This window comes from Corvus hawaiiensis, chromosome 26 (assembly GCF_020740725.1).
Source record: "Corvus hawaiiensis isolate bCorHaw1 chromosome 26, bCorHaw1.pri.cur, whole genome shotgun sequence".
Classification (NCBI taxonomy): domain Eukaryota; kingdom Metazoa; phylum Chordata; class Aves; order Passeriformes; family Corvidae; genus Corvus; species Corvus hawaiiensis.
The window spans coordinates 33,579,302-33,605,868 of NC_063238.1; the positions used below are offsets into that span (position 1 = coordinate 33,579,302).

At 41.4% G+C, this 26,567-nt stretch overlaps 1 protein-coding gene across 2 annotated transcripts in view; it reads left to right on the top strand.

Annotated features, from left to right (window-relative positions):
* Window positions 1–26,567, top strand: part of FER1L6 (fer-1 like family member 6) — a 78,624-nt gene that overhangs the window by 13,815 nt on the left and 38,242 nt on the right. For both annotated transcript variants that reach the window (XM_048287186.1, XM_048287187.1), the window contains exons 2-13: window positions 5,813–5,895; window positions 6,597–6,723; window positions 7,342–7,396; window positions 7,492–7,623; window positions 8,309–8,371; window positions 12,990–13,068; window positions 14,572–14,728; window positions 15,811–15,997; window positions 17,603–17,795; window positions 18,827–19,176; window positions 21,830–21,938; window positions 23,686–23,866. In XM_048287186.1, coding sequence (XP_048143143.1) covers window positions 5,813–5,895; window positions 6,597–6,723; window positions 7,342–7,396; window positions 7,492–7,623; window positions 8,309–8,371; window positions 12,990–13,068; window positions 14,572–14,728; window positions 15,811–15,997; window positions 17,603–17,795; window positions 18,827–19,176; window positions 21,830–21,938; window positions 23,686–23,866 — 1,716 coding nt within the window. The remainder of the gene's footprint in view (window positions 1–5,812; window positions 5,896–6,596; window positions 6,724–7,341; window positions 7,397–7,491; window positions 7,624–8,308; window positions 8,372–12,989; window positions 13,069–14,571; window positions 14,729–15,810; window positions 15,998–17,602; window positions 17,796–18,826; window positions 19,177–21,829; window positions 21,939–23,685; window positions 23,867–26,567) is intronic.

A 26,567-nucleotide genomic window follows, 5' to 3' on the forward strand; every position in this document is an offset into this window, starting at 1 on the left:
CTCCAAAGGAACAGTTACAACTGTTTCAGTCTGTCTTAAACTAACTTTTCCCACCCTTTTTCTGTGCCTTCTCTAACCCTGTTGCCTTATTTGAGATGTGGAGACTAAAGCTGCACACAGAATGTGAGATGTTAACCTGATTTATTCTGTGATCCTGTGTAATGACCTTGTGTAGGTTCACCAGTGCTTTAGAGGCAAAATGACACTCGCTCCTTTCTTTCTAACATCCATCCTGACAACATCCAGTAAGGTGTGGTGTTCTTAAATGATGCTGCACACTGAGCTGCTGACTTCAGAGACCACCAGGGATGACTCCAGGACCATCTTCTAGTGTTTGGTGGCCAGTTCAACACTTCTCAGACATGCTTCATTGTTTTTACCTCACCGCACCTCCTGAAAAACAGGCTATCGTCTCTTTCCCAGGCTGAATAGACTCTGCCAGGACCTTCTTTTGATCACACTTCACAGTGTTTTCTTTGCTTTGCTGAGTTTTGGGCTCCTTTTGAGAGGGGAAGACAAAGCAGCAAGTTGTAGCCAAAATGCAGTAATTTAGTGGCACAAGATGTTCCCTGACATATTTTTATCTCATTTCTTATGCTTTCTAATGGCTGATTTCAGGTTTTGACTGCTGCAGTGTAAGAAACTGAAGTTTTACACAGAATTATCCTCGAAGACAGCAGAATTTCTCCTGAGTAGCTGTTTTAGAGCCTGTTCTTGAATGCACAGAGCCAGTGTGTAACTAATCCTGACCACTGTATTGTCAGCTTGCAATTTTGTTTTCTAATTGATGAGATATTAATAGTGGAGACAAGACAGGTAAAGTCCCAATGTCACATAGATATGAAAAACCCCAAGATTCATAACCTGTGTGTGTGCCTCAGCTATTTTTTAAATTGCAGCTTGTCATACAGGATTCTGTATTCACCTTCTTGAAGAGCTGAAGCTTCCCTATTGCAAATCCTTGGACCTGTCAAAACAGCAGAAGCGGGAGAAATCAGGAAAAATGTAAACAGGTTAAGGCAGCTCGTAAGAGCTCCAAGCTTTGAAAGAACCACAGCAGAAATAGTGCATATGGGGATAAAGGGAGGTTCTTTACAGAAACAGGATGAAGGATCTGGCAGTATACTGAATGAAGCAACCCTTCACTGGGAAACAGAGTAAATTAAATGAATAAACAGGCGAAGTCTTTCCCTGAACTTCTATAATCCTGAGAAAGGAAGGCGTGAAATGAGTACCTCAGTAACCACTTATTAAGATTTTCTTGCTTTCCATGTGCCCAAGATCATAGAATTTATTTTATTCAGCCCTCTTTGATAATTAAATGTAGTGCAATAAATTTCTTCTCTGGGACTTCATTTATTATCACAAATGACATACTGTCTTTATAAAAAATGGCTCTGAATTAACCACCTGTGCTTATGTGACTCTTTCAGACTGGTAAGACTTTTCATTTTGAAGCCCCATCTTTGTATTTTAATTATATTTTATTCTTTGGAAAAAGGGGTTTAAGTTATGAGATAATTTACTTTTCCTTTCAATTTCTTTGACTAGTACATATTGTGGAAGTGATAAAATGAGCCAAGACTCATTCTTAGGTGTCAAATTTTTTTTTCCATTTGAAAAGAAGAAACATCTTTATAACCTAGAGAATTAGGTTCTTGTTGCTTGTGTTTATTTCATGGAAATTAGAACTAATCATGTCTAGATAATTATTCACCTAGTGCAGTACTGTTTAATCTACTGAAAAACTCTTTTGTAAATGAACTTATGTTGAAAGAAGTGGAATTTTAAGGAGCTGAATAAAAACCCCACCAAGACATCTTACAAAATGCAAATAACAAAATCCAAAGATACAAACCCACCTAACAAAATTTACATTCGTGTGTAGGAAGGCTGTTTTTCCTCTTTCTTCAGTTTCTAATACTTCCTTAGCCAAGGCAGTCACCATACCCATGGCTTACAATCCTGAAGCACTGGAGCTGGCTCAGAGCTGAGCTGCACAAACCTTTGATCATCCCTGAACTAAATCATTTTTGGTTCCAAAAGGTTTACTGAGATTGGTGTTTCCAGGGAGTAAGGGACTTGGGGGAAAAAGCAGGGCAGCTGCTCCAATAAGGATTTTCTGCTGCCAGGAGCACGTTGGCAGCTCACTCAGCCTTGTCCATGTCAGAACTGGATGGTCTCAGGAGACATACTGGATAAAACAGGCTTTGTATCTGCTTCTGTCCTCTGTGTTTCCAAATCTCACTCCCTGGTTTCATTCCTCTGTGCCCACCAGGGGTGCAGCTCACACACCAGCGCAAGGGAAGGGCATCTCAAGACTACAAAAATGGACCTTGACAAGTATCTTGGTCTAATGCATGCTAAGCCCAAGTCTGGGTTTTGCTTGAACAAGTGCTGGAAAACTGCAGGGAGAGGGAACTCTGTAGAAGAGGACAGAAGGTTCCTCCTCAAGCTGCACATGCCTGTGTTTAGATGGCTCAGTTTATTCTTCTGACTTTGTAAGCAAGGGAGAAGTGTTCTCTGCCATCCTACAGTGAGTGCCTAGAGTGGGGTAGGTAGCCTGCAGCCTAGGAGCTCCTGTTTGTCTCTGGATGGTGTGTGACCATTCCCACAGCAAGAAGCCAATCTCCTCTTACATCAACTCTCCAAGCACACAGACTTCTGAAAAGATTTTGCTGGCAGAAAATACTATATATATAATAGTAATAAACAATGTGGAGGAACTCTGAGGTTCAGTATTAATAAGGTCACTTGAACTCTCATGCTGACAGCTCTGAACTCAATGTTTTTTGCCAACTTTCCTCTAAATTAGACTGCAAATTGCAATTATTGGATATCTGAGAGAACATTATGCTGTGCAGGAAGTGCTCACGAAGCCTCTGTGATGATGGAACAGCTTAAATGAAAAGAAAGGCATGAAAGCAATTTTTTGAAAGCTGGAAGCTGCCAGGGAGGAACCTTGACAAGAGGAGAACAAAATTTCAGAGTCTTTCTTTTGAAGTATGAAAATTAATTCAGAGGCCCAGTGGCCCTGTGGCACTGATAACAGGAAATGAACCCTTGTATTTACAGAGTTCTGGTGCAAATTCACCATGGTCTGAGTATAGTCAAATGCTGGGGTATGGTTGATGTTCCACTCTTATTTACTATTTATATCAGAGAAACCTCAGTGAATCACAGTCATAAACTAAGGTCTGCATTGTACTGTGCGTATGCAGAAAAGAAAAAGTTCTCCTAACTTCAGATTTTTTAACAATCCCCATGTGAAAGCAACTGGGACTCTCAGTCCTCTTTGAACTAAGAAATGTTCTTGATTAGCTGAGATGGCTGATTTTTAATTGCTTCTAATCAAAGCACTTAAAACAGGAAACCTCTTGGTAGCCCATAAGAATTCTTTCATCTGCCTTCTCTTTGGACACAAAATTGCTTTATTGTATCTCAAATTAACTTGTAGGATCCAAGAAGGAGCAAACCCTCTATTTGTGCATCATGTAGCATATGGGGGTTAAATCTTCACTGATGTTTGTAAGTAATACCACAACACTGACACCCTCCAACCTCCCCACAGCTCCATGACAGGTGAATGAGTTTTTCTGCACCACAAGTCTCTCCTGATTTCCCGTGTTTGTGCCTTGCTGATAGCCAGGAGGTCCTGGGAGAACACAGGAGACATTTCCTCATTGTATCTTTGGGGTTTACCTAGAGGTGGAACACAGTTTTATGCCTGGCTTAGGGATATAGATGGGTATGGATAACTCTGGGGTCATTATCAAATCTGGTATAACTGCATAGAAGGCTGAAACTTTCTCTTGTTAAAATTTGTGCCATCTTGGGGAAGAGGGGATGGAATAATTTTCAGGTTTTCAGCAGCTGATTGAATTTATGTTAAAGCTTCAGTGAAAAACATTTTGTGGAAATTTGGAGAAAGGTTACTTTTTTTTATTCCTTCCATGAGAACAAACTGTCTACCACAAGAAGAGTCGCCACAGAACATTTTAAAGAAGCCTAACTGGTCTTATTAAGCAGTGTGGATGTTACCCATGTGCACACTATTAGAGTGTGCACACTGACACTGGCTGACAAGCAGCTTACATATCAAAGTGATGGAGCCTGTTGTGAAGGATTGATTCATTCAGTTCCCTGAAGACTTCATTTACTTAGTTTAGACCCTTACAGAGAAGATTGTCTCTGGCAAATCCCATATACAGAGAACGCAGCCCTGCTCTCTTGGTAAACAAACCCACACTCTTCTTTCCTGTAGCTGAGCCTTGCAAGTGACCTGTGCTTGCTGCCTCTCTGGCACTGTCAAGGAGTACTTCTCTGCATGTTTGCCTTGGTTAAGGTAACCTCTGGGGTCAGGGGTGCAGGAGAGCTCAGGTGCAGCCTGATGCCTTTTTGTGCCCAAACCCCTGGCAGACTAAAAACCTGAAACTGAAATCTGGTTTACTTCAAAGATGGATTTTGCACTTGACACCATGTAGTTATCCAAAGCTTGGCTAGTTCTCTTTCTGTCACCCTGTGGCACCTTCTGCAGTTCTGTCTTTAAGCAGTTTCAAGGGTTATGTAAACATAAGAATAATGGAAGACAGCCCAGTTAACACATCAGGCTTTATTAATGATTATTTCCTCCAGTCACAGTCTGACTCTTGCTTTGCTTGAAGCATGTTTATGTCTGGGTACTACATTTGCACTCATACTGATCAGATTTTAGCATTCTTTGACAGACAGAAGTTGTCCATTTTCTGCTATTGTACCCTACATTGCTGACATTCCACTTGGGCTGGCCAATAAACTTAATTTGCTTGCTCTGAATACAACCTTTAAACATTACCAACTTCCCTTTCCAGTTTGCAGTATCTTTTCCTCCACAGCTCAAGTTTGCCAATGATTTCAGATGTTTGAGCACTGGTTGCTATCAGGTTTACTCAGCTTTTAGGTGCCTGCTTGTTTTGGCTAGTTGGGCTGTGTGCTTCTCCAGGTAAATTTTTATACCTACAGTAATTCAGGCAAACAAATCCTCTAATGACAGGGGGGGAAAGAAATGTGCTGAATGTTTGTCACTGCATGCTTGTGACCAACAAAGAACCTGAAAAATGCTGCTATTATACTAAATCCTCTGTGCTTTACTCTCACTACCAGGTTTGTTTGTCGGTAGAGTTAATAGCACAAAATTTGCAAGCAGCACAGATTGTTTCTCCCTCTGAAACATGGCATATTTATTTTCTTGGAAGAACTGATGTTAGGCAGAAGCATCTCTCTAATATAGCTTGAGGAGAAACCCTTGTCCAGACTTGTTCATTGCTTTGCTGCTGAAGGGGAGTGAGAACTACCTAAATTATGTGGTGTATGTGCCACTGATACCTTGGGTGTCATTACCAAGGAATTTACACAAATGGCTTTGTCTTAATTCAGTGGAAAACTGCTTTTGATCTGGATCCTGTAATCTGCCTTTTATCTCTGGTTTTGTCACAGGCATAAGGAATGAACTACATGTGTGGGAAGTTGGTAGATTGGAAATTTATCTTTGATTTCCTTTCTTTGCATCTTGCTGTCTTGGTTTGAACAGAAGTTTTGGCTCTTGTCACATTATGTTTGCCTGTACATGGCCAAACTTTAAAAAGAAACTAAATCAGATGAAGCAAAAAGTCAGAGCTTTCTCTCGTTTGCTGTCGATAAAAGGAAATTCAGAATATAACGATCTTGCTCGGGAATCAAAACTCCCTCTTAACAACTCCTTGAGTTAAATTAGAGTCCAGTACAGAAAAAGGTTTGGAGATACGGCACTGATCTGTTTTCTTTAATTTTTCAGAAAGGGGCTGTTTGCTGGCATGAAGCTGAAGAAGAAGAAAAAAGGCGAGAAAGGGCTGACTATTGCAAACAAAGATGCGTTGGGTAAGGCCTCATAAATCAATATTGCAACAGGGAAGAGCAGGTGGTGGGGGGTTAGATTAGGTCTGATTTCATGTGAACTCATTTGAATTGTGTCTTAAGGCTTAGCATTGATAAAACAGGCAGTAAACTCCTTATCATTCCCAAATAAACAGAGAGCTAATTCTGTTTGCGTTAGCTGTTTCATTAAGTCCACGTTCAGATTCTGTGAGTTCATACTGCTCTGTTTGGTAGAGTAAACTAAAAATGTCAGCCTGCCTCTTACCATAGAGAGATGGCACATTTTTGAGGGCTTTTTTTTCTACTTTATAGGTAGATAATCTATTACAAGTGTGCAATTCCTCCAGAAGTTCTGCTTCTTTCAGAAACCTTAAGTACACAACCTTCATAGGCTCTGATGGCTGGATGGGCTGGCTCAATAAAGCTGGCAGCTTTACTCAGGAGCGTGCATGTGCCTGTCATGGGTGCACATGGGGTGTGGAGAGTGGCTACAGCCACATAGATATGGAAAATGATTTTGCACAGGAGGGGAGCTGCTGCCATAATCAATGCTGCTCGATACAGACCATGAGAGTATCTCTAACTGGGACACCCAGATAAGTAAAATGCTCAGTTCATGATGATAAATTCACTGCTCTGCTCCAAGTGAGATTTTTGTTACTAGAAATCAGATGTGGGGTTTACTTCTTTGTTTTCTTTATCAGGTGATCATGATAGAAGTGCAAATTTTCTCCACAACACTCTTGGAAAACAAGAAGAAGTAGAGGAAGACCTAATGAACAACGATGCCTTGTCCAGTGCTTTTGGATCCTTAAGCCCAAACAGGAAAAGGTGTTCCTTCATGTATCTTACCTAACACCCCCCTAAATGTCTTTTCCACCCTGGCCAGGAAGGGCATTATCCTAGAACAAAATGTCTGTCAGAAAATCCATTTGCTGACAGCAGTGATCTCTCCACTCCTGCTCTCCCACATGACAGAGTGGAATGCACTTGTCAGCTCAGTGGTATCACCAGATGCTATCCAGTGCAGGAAGAGATTGAAATGGATCCTGAGAGTGCCTCAACTGTGCTAAGGAACTCTGCTAAAGATAATGAGCCAAAGGGAACAGCAATCTCTATAGCAAAGAGCTTGTGTAGTTGTGTTTTTCATACAGGGGAGGAATGCAGTCCAGGGAGGAATGGGAATATTTGATGGGATCAAGTAGTGAAATCATTGCCTTACGTGATAGGTAGCTGCACTGGTTTGTGTGGATGCAAAACATTTCCCTATCAAAAAGTATATGAGAAAGACAGAGATGGTCTTTGCTGATGAAATCAAGCCTAACAGTTCACAACAAAGCTGTCTGCCATAAATAATACTGGTTTACTGTTGAGAAGTCTTTCCAGTGTGTGTCCAAGTACCAGCCCTTGCCTAGAGATGTCTAATGACTTCTTTTGTCATTTAAACAGGGCAAAGCTGGTGACCAGAATTCATGAAGAGGAGATGAAATCCCAGAACTACCAGGTGAGCAGGGGGTGACAGCCCTTATGTGCCTGTGAATTCCCCAGGCGGGCTGCACCTGAGCCCAGGAGTGTTCTTGGTGTCCTTGTGCCCCACAGATTGCCATCACCATCATCGAGGCCAGGCAGCTGGTGGGTGAGAACATCGATCCTGTGGTGATCATCGAGATAGGTGATGAGAAGAAGCAAACTACAGTAAAGGAAGGCACAAATGCCCCTTTCTACAATGAGGTAGGTGCTTTCTCTTAAAGAAGACACTTTCTTCAGTGACTCTGGGTCAACTCTGCCATTTGGTAGCTCATAAGGGGATGAATTAAATTTGCAGCACTTCCACATCTGAGCAGGGAGGTCTCTCCAGGGACAAAGCACCAGCAATATCTCCCTTGGGTTTAGATCCATTTGCTCTTTTTCTTTTGTCCCACCTGTTCCCCACCCTCTCCACCACTGCTGCTGCAGTTTTTCAAATCATCCTTTTGGGAGCTCTGTCTGCACTGCACCCCCACCACCTCCACTCCCTTTTCTACTATTTCATGGTTTTAGCCTTTTCTTGACATATGTTTGTTCCAATTGGTGACAAACAAGGCCAAAACAACCCCCAAAGCCACTAGGTCCTTTACATTTCCTTGTGCATCCTGTCCCTTTTGACAATGCCTTCTGATTCACACTGAGGCTCATGGGCATTTGTGAAGCAAGTATTGTGCAGCCATGCAAGGAGTAGAGTAGAAAACAAGTCTGGGCCATGGCAGAAACATGTCAGGGGAAAGGAAAGAGTTTTTCATTGTCCACCACTGCCCCCCAGCACCCCAAGCATCTCACTGAGGCTCTGTGCCGTAACACAGAATGCTGAATCATGCAGCTGACAGCCCTGGCTACCTGCACAAGGATGATTCTGATCTGCTGTCCTCTTTTCCCACAGTACTTTGTGTTTGATTTTGTTGGACCACAGGTGTTGCTGTTTGACAAAATAATCAACATCTCTGTAAGTATCTAGGAAAGCTTAGCACAGTAAGTAAAGGTCGTTGTTTTTTGTCTGACTTCAACTCAAAATGATTCTTAATGTAGTTAAAAAGAAATAATTTTAGGTACTAAGAGTGCTAGAAAGTCAGCATGAAGTATGGGACAGAGAAAGGATAGAAGAGAGGATAAGGAGGAGAGACAGCAGAGATTTGAAGGAGCATAACCCAAAAGGAAGATTTAGTCTGCATTTTCAGCGACACTCGTTGCTGGCGTGGCAAACTGCAAGGTAGAATGACAAAATTCAGCTTAGGTCCCTCTTCTCCTCACTGTCTTCATCCATCTAATTTTCAAGCTGCCACTTCATCCAAATGACTGAGTTGAAACTTCTGGTTTGTATCAGTTCCTCAGATATAACTGTTTCTAACTAAACTGAATTAATGCAGATGCCTTATCCTCAGCAGGGGCTCTGGGAGCTGTCTCCAAGAGTTCAGTGTTGCTTCCACTGCTCACTGCAACTAAAGTTCCAGCAAAACTATCAGGGGACCTTATTGCTGTCTCCAAATACCTGAAACAAGGTTAGAGGCAGGTGTGGGTTGGTCTCTTCTCCTAAGCAATGAGACAGGACAAGAGGAAATGGCCTCAAGTTGCACCAGGAGAAATTTAGCTTGGATATTAGGAAAAATTTCTTCACTGAACAGGTAGACAAGCATTGGGAACAGACTGCCCAGCGAAGTGGTGGAATCACCACCCCTCCAGGGATTTAAAAGGCATGTGGATGTTGCAGTTGGTTTAGTGATGGATTTTGCATTGCTGCCTTAATGGTTGGGCTCCATCTTAAAGTTCTTTTCCAACCTAAGTGACTCCATGATTCTGTGACATCTCAGAACAGTCCTGATGGAAGACATGCATGCTCTTGGACTTGGAGCATTAGATAATGATGTGCAGTTTGGAAGTCTATGGAGCTGTGTTAATTATCTTGTCCGAAACTCATCACCACACTTAGCAAAGCTGCTAGGGAATTACAGATCTCACGAGACTCTGGGCAGTGCTGTATTTGTGTTATTTAGAAATATCACAAGCTGTGTTCTTCGTGAACTCTTTGTTTTTGCTAAAAGTCCATCCATTTTGTCAGAGACTTCTCTGGCAAATAAACAGTGTGTTGTTGCTCCAGGAAAAGTTCTTTTTTTCTGAAGAGCTTTGTCTATTTCAGTAATGTACACCAGGAAAAGATCTGTGCTGGTTGAGCTTGAAAGAAACAAGCAGTGCTCAGGAGCTATAGGGCACATTGCTCTCTACTTCCTTTTCTGAGCTGCTAATAGAGTGACCTTTCTCAGCTACAGAATAAAATGTATTCATTTACACATGGGCAGCTGGACAACTAGGTTTTCAATGCTGGGAGTAAACTGACAGTTGGAATCCTAAAGTTCCGTTCAAATCCACTGTATCACACACAGAGCTCAAATATATGAAGTGCATAACTACATAAGGTATCTGCAGATCTGATCTCATCTTTCTTGTGAGCACAGAATTTACTACAGGCTGACAATGGCATGGGAGTAGATATCACCTCACTGCTATGACATATCACATGTGGCCGCATAGGTGTTTCAGGCATGGTTTGTGCATCAGCACAATGCCAAGGCACCAACTCCTGTGTGGTGCTGCTGCTGCTTTGGGGGATGTAAAATTATTTTTCTCGGAGGTATAGCCAGTCTTTCCAATTTCACATTCTTTTGATAAAGATTCCATATATCCAGTGGTGGAGGGGAAAGCACCAGCTTTCTGACTGCATTGGGGGTGTGGGAAAATGTGTCACCGTTACCTGCTGTTTATCTGCACAGTTTCATCAGGCTCAGCAAACTTACTTTATTTATAGCTGATGAAGGTGCAACACTAAGAAATTAAAGGTCTTCTAGGTAAAAATGACTTTAGGAAAAAACTCAGTAACAACAATGAACTAACCTTGGGAAATGCTCATGTATGTTACTGAAAACAGAGATTCATTACCTTGCAACATAGTTTTGGAGAATGCAATCTATCAGGGGAACAGAAACAAAGAGAGGAAATATGTGTGCTTGGAGTGAAGGAAACCCCGAGGGATGGAAAGTTTCACAGCACTTGCTTAGCACAAATCTCGTTTAAGAAGAAACAAAGATTGGCAGCCTCCATTATCAGCAATAATTAATGCACCAAATTTGCTTAATCTGTAAAAATGAACTTATCTACATATGGAAGCTCAAGGAAAACAAAATAGATTAGTGCCCTTGTCCATCAGTTTAGCAGTTAGTCTAGTTGTATTCAAACCCTGCATTTGAGAGAGAGATGAGACTTTCAATGTCCCAGCACTTGCTAATTACTAGATTGTTTTCCTCATTATTCTCTTCCCATACATTTCAGCAAACTTGTAGTAATACCACAGTAAAACTAAGGTGCCCCTTTTGTGCTAAACCTGTATCTCCCTTACTGAAATATTCCTCAGTGTAACACTATGTGTGTTTGTGCTCATTCAGAAAATCTGAAGAAAATCCTTTGGTCATCTACAGCCAAGTGAAAAGACACTAATCTTTAATTAGATATGGTGTGGACATGATGTTCTCCCTCAGAGAAGACAAGAGATGTTTGCTATAAACTTCACACTCACTTGCTTTGTTGCATTAGAAGAAAACACGCTTGGAATAAAAAGGATCAGGAAAGATGCAGAGTGTTTAATAGAAGCAATGAGTTATTTCCTCAGCATTAAAAGCAACGTGTACTGCAGGGAATGGAAACCCGCATCATTTCAGTGGAACAGGAGCATTTACATTTCACAAAGCAAACCTCAAGGACAGAGAAGTGAGTTTTACACATTTAACGTTTGACACTCTCTGGAAATGCTGTTATGGAGAGGAAATAAGCAAAGAGCAATGAGACAGCACCACTTTGGACTCACCACATACCTTCATCTTGGTTTTGAGTCTTAAAGAAGCTCCTAGGTTTTTTTCCTACAGAAAGGCTACAGCCTTCTTCCTCGTTTAATCTATCCTGGTTGCATCTGTTGATTTGAGCATTCCCATGTACTTCTTCCAAAGCTGTAATATTGCCTGGCTTCAGGGAGAGACCCAACAGTTTTCAAGGCTTCTTCCCAACTCTTCGTGTGCCCTAGTCCAACCTCATAGGAGGAAGGGTCCAGTGCTATGATGGGACCTGACAGCATCAGGGATTTAGGAAAAGCAGTAGTTGTGCACGAAGCATTGACTTCACACTGGCTCCTCTTCCACATCAAGGTTGTTTCAATTTTAAGCTTTAATAGCAGAGTAAAGAAAACTGCTCCTTTGTCCACTCTTGATTTTTCAGCTCTGGAAACTGCTTCCATATTGAAGTGAGGAATTACCAAGAGCAACTGAGTGTGTTTCTTAGGTCACAGTGACACAGTGGCCATAGGCCCTTAACAGGGAGTGACATTATATTGCAACTAGAAACTTCCTGAATTTTCTGGTGAATCTTGAGGAAGGTGTCAGTGATCTTTACTTTGAAACGTATGTTTCCTGCTCTTGAAAAGTGTAGAAAATAAATTCACATAACAAATCCAGTGCACAATTGCAGAAGTCTTCCTATCTAGAAGTATCCTTATTTATGATGTGTAGGTCCAAAGAGAAGATGTGATGTATTCCAGATTCCTGAAATGCTGTCAGAGGCTTGATTGTTTACTTTCAATATTTGGATTTAGCTTCTGTGGAGTTGAATGAGCTTAGTTTCTCTTTGCAATTTGACCAAGGTGTTCCAGAAAATTCAGCCTCTTTCAGAGGCTTTTCCACAACCAAGGAATAGGTTTCAACCTTTTAAGCTATTCTGAAACCAGCTGAGATGCATTTTGTGAGAAATACAGTTCTAGAGGAAATCTTCCCTTAGAAGATGTTGCTAGCCTCTGCCTTGTCTGTAAAGTGAACCACATGCAAGTATTTGAAAACCAGACACGGAAATACATAGGTCTGGGAATCATGGCAATTGAAAATTATTAATTAAATTTGAATTAAATTAAATTAATTACTTGGCAGGAAGAATACGGACACAGACTCGCTGGGGCCTGCTTGCCATCTAATTTACATCTATATCACTTCTCCGATTTCATTAATGTTGTGGGGGGTAGACTAGAATTGAGTCTCTTGGTTTATGTGCACATCAAAATGTTGCCAAGAAACACTTAAATTCTTTCTCCTCTGAGTGTACTCAGTTTTTACGGCAATTCAGCTATTGCACAGAAAGTGATAAGTTTTCTGCAGCCTAGTGTGAAACCAATTATGTCCCATGTGTTTATATTCATTATGATTTATTTAAAACTGGCAGGGTAAGTAATATAACTGCATCTGCTCTGAAGGAACATCCATCTAATTCCTGTTCTCTATACCCAGGGACCTGGGATGATCATGTGTGATTCCACTCAGATGCAATTATATTGTTTTCTAAATTGGCACAATGTTGGGTAAAGAACGTATTTCAAATACTTGCTGTATTTGCTGTGGCTATGTGCCCCCAGTTTTGGGTGGTGCTGGATGTTGCTGCTTATTGCCTCTGAACCAAATGTGATCTTTGTTTGGATGCTCTTTCTTATGCTGACTGGGAAGAGAGATAGTGACATTCTTTAATAAGCCTTTTTCAAACAGGTTATGCACAATAAACTGATTGGGAGTGTGCTGATAGGCTCCTTTAAAGTGGATCTGGGTACAGTGTACCTTCAACCAGGTGAGTGGTGCATTTTCTGCCCTTTTTGTCTTTTAAGTGGTTTGTGAGGCAGGGAAGGAGAGGAGAGGGAGATATGCTGCTTTTCCACTGAGGTGGTTGTGGTTTACACCAACTTAAAGCTTTTGGGAGGGTTGTTTTCCTATTTGGAGAGCAGAGTACCAGCAAAACTGTTGGAAAGAAGTTCAATACTGAAAACACCTTGGCAACCTGCCCCTTGGTGGGTAGCACTTTTCAAGGATGGCATTGCTTTAAGTGATCAGAGTGGGCAGCTGAGTGTTCTACAAAACTGAACTGCACTCATTTGTTACGGAGCATCCAAAGCTCTGCCACCTGTGTTGGGGTAGAAGGAGCAGAGGGAGGGAGAGCAGGATGGAGAGTTCAAGTAATGGTGAGGAGAGCACAAGACAAGAGGAGGAACAGATCATAACAGGAGAGAGAAGATGACAAAGAGGTGACCATGGGTCCACTTGACCTTTCATCTTCAGAGGTGTTCAGTGCTTTCTGAAATTAGAAGCTAAGAAAAGATCACCTACCTCTCTTTTGGTGTTTTTTTTTCACAACCATCCACTAAACATGTACCTTTTTCTCTTCCATAATTACTCAAGGACACAGTCTCTTCTTTGTCTTTGGGAAAGAACATATTTAGGCCACTTGCCGTAGATGTCAGAGTTACAGGAAGAGTGTAGAGTCATTCAGGCTACCTTCTCTGCAGAGTTTCTGTAAGAGTCAGTGGAGAGAAATGGCCTATCTGAAGTGAGCAGTCTACATACGTGCTCAGGCTGTGTTAGTCTCTGAATTCTGCCCCATACCTCCTGCTCACCCTCTAACAGGAGGGTGATGTTTGAGGGTTGATCTTGAGCTCATATCCCAGATACACTGTGGTCTCTCCTTCCCACTCCTTTACCCACCCAAGGTGACATCCAAGGACTTAACATATAATCTTAGGGTCTTTCTCAGGGTTCTTGAAGTAGGGTTACAGAAAGGGCTGTTGTGGGTGAATTGCCTTGTACGTTTTCCCCCTTGAAAGGTGGAGCTTAACCTGCTTCTGGCTAATTCTTCCTCTGACGGCTGTCCACTCTCCTTCCTTCCTTTCTCAGCTGACTTCCAGTGTTACGGTGGCCACAGCACCCAGCAAGGGTTTTGCTGCCACAGAGTTCTGAGATCTTCAGACAGTTCTCGTCAAAGAGGTGGCCTTTCCTCATAAAGCTTTAGTTCAACTGCTGAAATCTCACCCAGCCTTCCACTGGTCTTTAGTCATTGATCTCAGTAAACATTGATGAAAATGAGCTTGTTTCTCACAAGCTCTGGATCAATCCTTTGCTTGCCTTTTTGATCACACAACATTTTGGACTCTCTAGAAGTGTCTGGTATATCAGTACACTTCAGCACAATCCCTCCAACAGAACAAACGTTGTTGGATGTACCTTTTCTGGGAGTGAAGAGGAAAATATTTGCATTTTTTTATGTCCTCTATTTGAGTGTTTAAGCTTGTCCTTCTTACAGGTCATCAGTTTTGTGACAAGTGGGCACTTCTCACAGACCCTGCTGACATTAGGACAGGAGCCAAGGGGTACCTGAAGTGTGACATCAGTGTGACTGGGAAAGGTGATGCAATACAAGCTACACAGAAAACAGCTGATACTGAGGAACAGATTGAAAAGTACTGCAATAATTTTTTGGGGGGTTTTGTTGTTTTTTTTTTTTAACTGCTTTCTTCCTTACTAGGTGCCTCAATAGTCCTCTGTCCTCATTTCAGTCCTTTCCTTTTTAACGTGGGGTTAATAGCAGGATAACACTGTACACTTGGCTGTTCTCACATGCTCAAAGAGAGTTTTTACAGTCCTCTCATCTAAATTGAAGGGCATGTTAGGGTCACTTCTCTGCAGCTGATAGAATAGACCAAGTCCTGTTGGCTAAGTTACAAATTACCCCTGACAGAAGGTTCATTGATCTGAAACCAACTAATGATTTCTTAAAGCAGTGAAGCAAGAAGAAAAAATATGAGGAAAGCCTATTCCTTCTCCACTCTCGGATGCGTGTGTATGGATATCTCCATATCCTTAAATAAACTCAAGTCCATTATCATTCTCCTTGTAAAATACAGAAGTTCAAGGTGGTAAATATGCTACCAGCATAATTTAAATTTTACTGAAGCAATGTTTCTGGTCAGTGCTGACATCCTGGACCTAGTCTGTGGAAAGTCACCAAGCTGATGGAGGACTGGAGCACAGGGTCTATGGGGAAGGGCGGTGGGAGTTGGTTTTTTGAGCCTAAAGAAGAGCACTCAAAGGGGTATAATACATGAAGAGAGCAGAGACAGGCTCTTTTCAGATGAGTGGCTCTTTTCAGTAGAAGGATGAGGGCTTTGGAGGCAGGCAAGAACAAAGGAATTTCAGAAAAGATTTTTTTTTTACCATGGAGATGGTCAAATGTAACAGGGGCCCGAAGAGAGTGGGAAATCTCTGTCCTTTAAGATATTCAGAATTTACTGAACAAGGTCCTGAGAACTTCATCTGACTGGACCTGATTCTATATCACATAGACAAGTTTGCTGAGTAATGCCATATCATTTTCTAGTGGTAAAAATATATATTTTTTGGTTCAAATGAAAAAGCAAATTCATACACCTTTTTGTGTCTTCTCAGGTGCGTGCTAACTCAAGGTCACAATGCTGTTGGAAAAAATATCATTTCATTGTCCAAGTTTTCAATTTTAAGAAAATGGCTTCTCTTTTCCTTTCAGGAATCTCTTGATCCCCAAAGGCTTTCCATCTGAAAGACCATGGGCCAGATTTTATGTGAGAATTTACAAAGCAGAAGGACTTCCGAAGATGAACTCTAGCATCGTGGCCAATGTCACCAAAGCATTCATAGGCGACAGTAAGGACCTTGTGGATCCCTATGTGGTGGTCATGTTTGCAGGTCAAATGGTAATTGGGATCCTCTTGATCACAAAAGCAGACTTTCTTTCCTATTAGCTGTGCTACAGGCAGGTGATTATGCTGATGTCCTTTAACTTGTAGTTACATAAATTAGGTAAAACATGTATCTTGGTCATCAGAAATTGTTCAGTTCTTAAATTATGCAGAAATAAAGTCATGGAGGCACTTAATGCCAGCAGATCTAGCATCAGCCTCACAGCAGTAGGTTAGAGGCAGGCAGCAGGAGGGGAAAGAGAATTCTGTAGCACTGTTACTAAAATATTGAGTTACAAGACAGTGATTTACCCAGCACAGTATTAGGTAAGTGCTATGTTCTGGTCTCCCTAGAGTGAGATAAGGAAGCAGGGCTGAAATCAGTGAGGATGGTTCAATCAGAGTTTCAGAGCTGTGCATTGATTTCTGAATTACTCTGAAATTCAGGACCTTCTCAGCTTTCCTGTGGGTGGAGTAAGCATTCTAGCAGTGTGGCACAGTGTTGCCTGGCTTCATTGCTCCTAGAGCAACTTCAGCATCAAACATGGTGTGACAGATTACTGCTTAGAGGGGCTTCTGACTCTGGTGGAAGAGGAGTGTAGAGGAGGTCCACGGGCCTGGTTCCCCTGGGGTACACCCATGAGACACTGTATCAGGGAGCCTGTCTTGATTATTGGTGTAAATAAACAAAGGATCAAAATGGAAACTATTTTAAGCCAGCAATGCTTTCTGTGTGCAAGGAAAATTTAGGGACAGCTCCAGTCAGTCCTTTCCAAATATTTCAGGCATGAGAACAAGGCTCTTGATGCTGATTGCGTGTTTTGTCGTGGATCCAAATTGCAAAGTACTACTTCTTATACTACTGTGGATTAAAACAGGCAAACACATGCAGCACCTTCAGGTTCAATAGAGGGCTAACAAAGACATAGTAATGGGTCACTGATGTGAGTTCGGACACTGGTGTGCAAAATATGGGTTTATAGGCAGCGTTGGTGGGTTTTCTGACTCAGTTCTCCCCAGCTAATGTGAAAGCAGAAGTCATGCCATGGCCAGTGACTGCACAGACTGTGATACAGTCCTGCCATCTCCTTAGGTTTGGAGGAATAGCTCCAGGACCTACACCTCCTGCACATAGGCATACGTCCAGAACATGAACCACAATAATCATATTTTATGCTAGATAAATTGCCTCATTTAAAGTAATCCCATTGGCACATGCAGCCTGGCACCTGTAATGAATTTAGTCTTTTATGAGAAAAACTGCGCTGCATCACCACTACCCAGATATTTTAAAAGACATTTGAAGATGTGCAGTTTGTAGCAGAAATGCCAAAGTCTGGTTTTACAGATACTTTTAGTGGATAACGATCCTGAAGAGTTAGATTTTATTCCAGGCTCTGCTGTTTTCCAGTGAGAAATCTTTAGCCATAATGTGGTCTTTTATTAGATATGGAGGGCAAAATGAACAAGCTAATAGAAAAGCCAAAGTACTTTCAAGATAGATTATTTGTACTTTAGAAATGGCCAGAGAGATGTTGCTAAGCACAATTTCTGCTGTACTCCTTGCCTTCTCCAGAGTTCAACCCCTCTGGAGTTAAGTTTGCTGGACTTTCATTTCAGGGCCGGACAACAGTGCAAAAGAACTGTGCAGATCCCATGTGGCATGAACAGATTATCTTCAAAGAAATGTTCCCTCCACTCTGTCGAAGAGTCAAAATCCAGGTCTGGGATGAAGGCAGCATGAATGATGTGGCCTTAGCCACCCATTTCATTGATCTGAAGAAAATATCAAATGAACAAGATGGTGACAAAGGTAAAGGGGAAAATGTCTGTTCCAGGATATGCCCCTAAGATAAAATCTACTTGCATGGGATCTTGGCACTGGCTAATCCTATTTTAGGAATATCCAGAGTTAAAGTGTTGGTTCTGATACACCTTCTGTTGCTTAATTTCACATTATATTACACTGTGCTCAGTGCATGGAGGGTCTGACGTTGTTCTTGTTAAAGGGCTGCTGCCTACTTTGGTACCATCTTTGTGGCTGTGGCAATAGTCTACTCTAATCCACAGGGGATGACTGATGTAAGTTTATAGTTCATGTGAGTTTCTGTTGAGCAATGAAGCCACAAAATGAAAATCACTAAAAATCAATGGCAGAGTGGGCTTGTGTTTTTGATCTACCCACTGGAAGCAAAGTGTTTAGGTAAGGCTCAGCTGGGCGCTATCACAGCCCAGGGAGGCACTGTGAACTAGTGTGTTATCCTCTGTGTGAGGAGAGGCTCGCTATCTGGAGTCTTTTCACCGATGTTTGAGTCTGCATGTATAGCCTTGTTGATGTTGTGTGACCTATGTGTAGAACATGGTCAATTATCACAGCTCAGTGAAGGCACAGTGACTCCTTAAACCTGCCAATTCAAATGTGTATCTGAGTCCTTAATCAGAAAATAAAAGAAAAATTCATATAAACTGAGTGACACAGACTTGGAAACAATTTGAACTAAAGGAGAAAGCTTCTATCCTCTCCCATCATGTCCCAGCCCTTAGCCTGCAGCGGCAAGCTCTTTTTTCAAGAGATGCAATAGACCTCCTGCCCAGCACGTGTGGTACCATGACCTTCTGAGAAAGAGCTCCAAACCAGCAGAGTCGCTTGGGTATTGGCAGAGGTTCTTTGGTGTCTAAGAATTGCCCTGCAAAGCAGTGCTCTGTGTGAAGTGATCCCCAACTGCACAGAAATGGGTCCAGGTTTGGCTTTTGGGGCATTAGAGGCAGGATTTCTTGGAGCAGACAGTGAGGAGAGCATGCTAACACCTAACAGAAAAGCCACAAAAGGTACTTTATCTCCAGGATTTTTGCCTACCTTTGGGCCTGCCTGGATCAATCTCTATGGCTCACCCAGGAACCACAGCCTCATTGATGACCACCAAGAGCTGAATGAAGGTTTTGGAGAAGGGGTCTCCTTCAGGGGACGTCTCTTCCTTGAGATTGCTGTGGAGATACTTTCAGGAGGAGCCCGTGAGTCGAAGTTTTCAAGCATTATCAAGGATATCAAATTGTCATCTAAAGATAAAGACTTCAAAGCACTCAAAGGAAAAGACAAAACTGAGAAAGCAGGAGAGGACCGAAAGTCAGCTTCTCCTTCAGACAAGATGAACTCAACTGAAGTGGAAGTTGAGCCTTTTGATGTACCTTTAGAGGTCAGTATGATATCAAGAGAATGGTTGTCACGTGTCGGTAAACCTCCAAGAACAGCACTGGTGTGTGTGTTTGGGGTCAGGCCATATAATACTGCCTTTTGTGCTCCCTGGTTTCTCCATGCTTCCACATTCTTGGGACCTCCCCATAATAATACAGCACAAATGCAGTGTTTAGTGTGTACCTGTAAGTCAAAAAACTATCAAGTAAGATTTGGTGTTCATAAAACTTAGTCTCCTGTCCTATTATTCTTTTTGCACTAGCTGCATCCACATGTTCCTACTAGACACTTATCTAACTTAATATCTGCTAGAGAGCCAGTGTGGGCAGCTGGGAATTATAAAGCCTGACTTCCTGCATTCATCCAAGAAAACCCATGGTTGTCAATTGAAGTCAATAGAGAATCACTGACATAGATTTTGTGCAAATGCAGAGAGATAGATGCAGTCTAGCCTGATTTAGTCTCTTCCTTTAATATTACATTGCCAATGTGGTGTTAGCGTTAGGTTGATAATCTCTTTAGAAGAAGAGCTGAAAATTATGTTCTCAGTTTCAAACAGTGTTAATTGATGTTTGCCTAATTCCATCTGTTGTATAGGATTACATCATGGGAAGATCTGCACTGTGGTGCTTTGAGTAGGTTGGACAGTTGTGGCAGGGCGTGTGGGCTTGGGAGCAGGGCCAGTGTTGGAGCTTTGATTCTCTGCTCCACCACATCACTGTCTGGGAGCAACAGCAATTACTGCATAAGCAAGCTCTTTTTTTTAACCCAATAAATAGGAAAAAAATATTCTCATAACCAATTTTCCTCTCATTTTCGTGTATCTATGACAACTGCCTGAAAGGAGGTTGTGGTGAGGTGGAGGTTGGCCTCTTCTCCCAGTCAGCTAGCAATAGGACAAGGGGAAATGGCCATGAGTTGTGCCAGGGGAGGTTCAGGTTGGATATTAGGAAAAATGTCTTCGCTGAAAGAGTGGTTAAGCATTGGAACAGGTTCCCCAGGGAAGTGGTGGAGTCACCATTGCTGGAAGTGTTCAAAAAATGAGTAGATGTGGTGTTTTGTGACATAGTTCAATGAGCAGGTTCAGTCAAATTTGGACTTGATGATCTCAGAAGTCTTTTCCAACTTTGATGATTTTGTGAATCTATATCATTGATCAAAACTTTGGCTTTTGTAGTGCGAGTTCTAGCTCACTTCTTAAGATATGTGTCCTTCATTACTTCTGATTCTTGGTCTTTCAACTCCATCTCTACAAGTAAATAGGAGAGGAGCAATTATTCTTTGGTCTTGAGGCCTAGCCTTGAGAAGTGCTTTTTCTTGGCATGTGCCCTGGCACTTCTGGCATGAGGGCTGGCTGGAGTGGGTCAAGGAGTGTGTTGGCAGAGAACTGGCATGGGCAATTGCAAGCCAGTTGTGTGAACCTGTGCCCCGCTCTTACTTATTTACTCATATAGTTGTAAATTACCTCTGTCCCTCAGTTCTTCTCTGAAGACTGTAATAGAGGTGACATTCAAAGACCTTTATTTCCATATAAATTTTCCTTTATATGCAATAAATCCATTATGAGTAGCTCAGACACTATGGTCTTAGGTCCTGGCGAAATACCCCAGGTAGGGAAACAAACCCTGCTGTAACACCAAAAAACATTAATAGTAATAATAAGGATTTATTTCCAGCTGCTGTGTCTCAGTTTCAAATAGAGAAGGAATAAAAGGCAACAACATGATACAGTGATGCTTGATATTCTTTTGGTTTTGACATTCAGCAATATTTCGTGCTACAGTAGACAGTAATTGTATTACAACTCTGAAAGGAAAAGCAGGAACTGGAGACATTACCAATAATGTGAAAAATGTCTCATAGACCCTCCAAGACAACAGAGGCAAATTATCCATCCCCACAGCACAACTTTATTGACCTAGTCCAACAGCAAGAAGATATTAAAATTTGGTTTTTTTATAATGGGAGATAGATGCGTGTGTCGTAGTCTCTGAGCCTCGGCTTTATTAGACACCCTATGTTCTGGATTTCATACTGGAAAAGTATAAAAAGCTAAAGTTACTCTGGAGCTGCACTCTGTTTGTGCTGTTGACTTTATACAATGCTGCTAATCCTTTCACTGAAGACCTATGCTCTTTTGCTGTGTATGGCAGAGGTTTTTCAAAATGCAGAGATCATGGACTGTGTCAAAAAGTTTTTCTGCTTTGCAGAAGACAGGGAAACAAATATTCATGTAGAGATGATATTTCATTCATTGCCTCACACACATTGCAGAAGAAGCTACTGCTGATCTTGCCTAATGGGCCTCAGTTTGCACTTGTGAAATGAGAAGGGTTTGGATGGGAAGATGGCAGCACCTGGGGTGTAAATCTGGGGAGAACTCAAACCATAAAGTATGTCACCTTTGAGCTTAGTCTTGGCTTGGGCCTAATAGCTTTTTTGTTAATGACCCAAGAGCATCAGAAGTGTTAGCTGGTCCTCCTTGATTGAGAGTCCATCCCAGGGACAAGCAGATGCTGGGTCTCCCATAGGTGTAAACAGAGCCCAGCAGAGCCTTAAAACTCCACAAAAGACCATTACGCTTTTCCTTTGTCCTTTAAGAAATAGTAAACGGTAAAACAAATGCCAACATTTTCCTCCTTCTTCTCCAATAGATCTATGAAGAGAAATTTGAGGAATTCCTTCTCTTTGGGACATTTTTTGAAGCCACAATGATTGATAGGAAGTTTGGGGACAAGCCAATAACCTTTGAGGTTTCTGTTGGTAAGTGTGTTATGGTCTTACCCAAAGCAGAGGGGGAGCCTCAGGAGCAATGGGATGATAGGTGTTACTGACTGGTGTGTCTCAGGGTTCAGGAGTCAGCTTCAGAGTAGAGCTTACATTTGAGTTAAACCCTGATTATCATTTCTCTGGATAACTGTCAAGCTGAGCATACTGATGCTGTGTTATGCCCCAAATGCCCTGTATTAATACAAATCCTCTCACCCACTATATACAGCAACTTAGCCAGTATTTAGCCTCTTATGTGAGATCAAACTCACATAATTTACTTCAGGCTGAGTTCATTCTGTGATGTCCATTGCAATTAGTCCCTGGCTGTGAGGGAGCCCTTTTTGGAAAGGATCCCTGTCCATTGTATTGGCCAATCCCATTAATTACCTGTGGGTCTGGAGTGGGGCAGGGGGGTGATGTACAGCCAAGACTCAAATTGAATGCACCAGCTTGTCCTAACATTCTCCTGGTAAGTCCTTTCCTCTTCCAGTGGAAAGCAGGACTGTACTCCATGTGCTCCTCATCATGGAGCTAGGTTGTCCATGGAAGCAGACTGAAGAGAAAATGAAGACATTTTCATGAACATTGAGTGCATATTTTCAAAGCAGAAGAACTTTCTCTTAAGAGAGAAATTGGTCTCGTTTCCCTTGCAGGGGTTTGATTATCTCTGTACCAGACCCAGCAAGAGCCCAGGTGCACGGTAGCACCCTGACACTTTCAGTCTTTGCTCGCGTCCATGACTGTGCTCAGCTGTAAGGCTATGTGTGCAGGGAGAGATGCTGTGACAAACAGGAATCAAGGAGTGATACTGATTCCTGCCGAAACTTAGCAGGAAGCTGAGCTGAGAATGACAAGAAACTCATTTAAATAGTTGGGCAAGAAACGATATTGATTCTTGTCAGAATTAATACTAAAGATGAATCTGGCTCTGAATTCTGGACCTGAACATCTATTAGCTACCTGTGTAGTGGAAATTTGGATCCAAACTTGGCAAGTTGTCATTATTTACACAAAAGGCTGAACCAACAATTCAGATCAGGAGGTCATATGGGGTGATTCAGTACACTCTTCTCTTGCAGGGATTATTTTCTGCCTGTCTCTTTTAAAATCTGTAATTATCAGTTTGATGGATGTACCTCTTTCCCAGTGCTAATTGCCCTTTAAAGCAAAATCCTTTTCGGGAAGATGATTGTATCATTAGCAGAGTTGTCTGGCATTAGGCTTGAAGCTGAGGCCTCAAAGCATTGTAATTACTAACTCTGCAACCCTACTATACAAAATTTACTTGTCTGAAAAAGAGTTTATCACTTCTGAGACTAAACTTTGAAATGATCATCCATATGTTTGAAGAAAACATACATTTTCTGTGTAAATCAATGCCATATCAGGGCTCTGGAGTATAGAAATATCAACAGCAGTATTGTTTTGGTTTCTGAATTTCTTTAGCAAAAGCTGGAGGTCCTGGGGGCCAGCAACCAGAGGATCACATCAGTTAGTGATGTGATATCCTAGGTATATATCACATGGGACAGGTAAGGAAACACTGTCCTGGCACCTGACATTCCACAGACAAACATAACCTGTCACAACCTTTATAAACTGTGGTGTGGTTAAAACAGCTAAATGAACAGGAGGGGACAAAGATTTCCCACTGGTATGACTGGTTGTTTTCTTTTTTTAAACCCATTCATGTTTACCACCTCCAAGTTAGACATCTCCTGTAACCCTGGGTCTCTAGGTAACTTTGGAAGTACTACTGATGGGGTGTCAGCAGGAGCTGGAGGGAAAAAGAAGACACATAATGGAGAAGCAGAAGAAAGCCTTCTGCATGAGGGGGAAGATGACATTTCTCATGACCTTGGAGTACCCCTGATATCTACCACACCTCCCGAGAAGCCACTGATCACAGGTGGGAACAGGTGAGGATCTGTGTTTCAAAAATGTCATGTAGGACTCTGGTTCTTATTTTATAATCCTGTGGGACTCATTGAGGAACCTTGGCAGCATTAAAGAGTTTGTGTGAAATGGAGGCTTTTAGGTCCTCAATTACATCTCTCACAACAGTAAATTTTTTAGTCTTCACTGAAGTGAACAGGCTCTGAGCCATTTTATACTCATCTAATCTTGGGCTCTTGAACCCTTTCTAAAAGGGCTGTGTTACACCAACTGTACATTGAAAAGCTGCAGGAAAACACAACTTCAGTGCCATCCCTGGTTTAGGGTCCCACACTGTGATCACAAGTAACATCCAGCCAGTGTCCAGCTCCAGAAGCACAATACCACATGTGAAATATTGACATCTGGTCAAGGCAAATTCAACTTCCCAGAACACTTTCCAGAGCTAATAATTACAGATACAGACTTAAACAGCAAGTAGTAACAGAAGTAGGAGGAAATAGTCCTTGAGAAAAGAAATGGAGCAATGGAAGAAAACATGCAGAACAGTTCTTCTAAATAGCCTTGTTTATAAACAGAATCACAAAGGTTTAATTCATTCGAAAGATGCTAATAAAAAGAAATATTTTCTTTATCGCTTTGGTAGGTAGAACAATCCCCAATATAGGTGACTGCCAAGACTAGATGGTACCTCTTTCTTTAGAAGGCCAAGCAGTCTACAGATACAAGGACCAGGAGGAAAATATCAACCTGGATCTGTTTGGTTTCTGGATATCTCTAAATTTAAAAAGCACTTTCATTCTTTTCTGCAGTCGATGGCTCACTTAGATTAAATAAGAACTTGTGAAAGAAAACAAGAATGACAATATCATGGTAAAAAATTTTGGTTTTGCAGCAAGTAAAAAAAAAGAGGGAAAAAACCTCAGTGCTTGATAGAAGGATTGTTGCCTTTCCTTGTTAACAGAACTGCAGATTTGGGTGCATGCAGAGCATTATTATCCTCCCTGAGAGAAGCTGGGATTTTTTAGTTTTCCCTTAACAAGAATTTAGATTTAAAGAACTGTTATAAAAGAATGAATCACTCTTCAAATCAGCTATTTGCTTCTTGGCTTGCTCCCGTATTAATAAAGTTTTCTCTCATTAAAGATCCCTTTTCCTCAAATTTATGTAGAATGCTGCATATTTTTTTCCCTCCTGTGCTATTTAAAACAGCTTGGCCAGCCACAGATACCAATTAATGAGTTTTTCATTGTCTTCTTATAATGGCATCTTACTGGTCTCACCACTGGATATTTTTAGTATTAATCAGTATTTAATGGGATATTCAGTAGTTTAGATAAACTGCATTTTAGATTCATAAATGAATAATGGAAAACAAAAAGAAGAGTATATTTTGGAGATTAAAACCACTAACTAATTAAAGGATCAGGCAAAGCAATAAGGCTTCTAAAGCAGACCCCGTGATACTGCCAGGAGTTTTCCACATTTATGTCAAAACTTATATACTAAGGATAAGATAACACTGAAAAAATTCAAATTCCTCAAAATTGTGATAGTGGGAATAATAGACATGAAATTTCAGTTTTCCATTTGAATTTTTTTATGGCTATATACTCATCTTAGTAAATCCAATGAAAAAGCTCATAAGCTCTATGAATTTCAGGTTAATATGTTCAGGCCCTGGGAGATAGTTGAATTGATTTTCTCTTTTATGGAAGCACCAAAATTAATGATGCCCAAGGCCTGTGTAGCTCTGCTGTGCACCAAATTCAATGGGTAATTCTCACTTTGTAGTAGGTTATTGAGGAGAAAGTAAATGGAAAATTCTCTCTCTTTTGATATCACATGGGGAACTAAAATGAAGTTAACAGAGAAGATATTAATCTTTTTAAGTGGAAAAAATTCACACATAAACCTCTTAGGGGTGTGTGGAAGTTTGGAGTCATTGATATGACACTCAAGAACAGCAAGTGATTTGATTTCCATGGTCTTGGTTTGATGATGAAAGACATGTGGCCAGTTCTACCTGAAATCACTGAGACTATCTGAGGCCATTAGAGCCATGGCCAGAAGAACGTGAAGTGGTTTGCAGATGTTCATACACATTAAAAAGGTCTCCACTGTCCCACCATTGGTATGGAAAATGAGGAGACCTCTATTCCTCTATTGTTAAATCCAGTGTGGCCAAGCAATTAAGTTTCATGAGGCTGTAGTATTTATATAAAGGAGGACAATGTGCTTATCAGATATATGGACTTGACATAGTACCTATTACAGCTCTAATCAAAACATCAAGCTTTGTGGCAGGTCTGCAGAGACTCTGGTTATGCTGGCATCCTGCTCATTTTTTTTCAGTGCAAGTCACTCATGCAGCTGAGCACACAAAGCAGAGTTACAAGAAGAGTCAATATGACAACTTGGACCTAAGATCAACAGTGCGAAAAGAGAGAGCAGTGGATCCATTTTATCACTGAGTTATTATGAGTTTGGTACTACTTTTACTAAGCAGGGCCTTGCAGATCAGTTTCTGATAGGGAATGTCAGTCTCCACAAACTCTGAAAAAGAGCATCTTGTGGAAGTAATGTGGTGTTGAGACTCTGCCATGCCTCTCCCACTGTGCAGTGTGTGGAACCATTGCTTTTGGAGAGGTGATCAGATATTAGTCTTTGTTCCTTTTTCCCTCGTGGCTTCCCACCATTAATAGTATTTCAGAACCTCTCTGC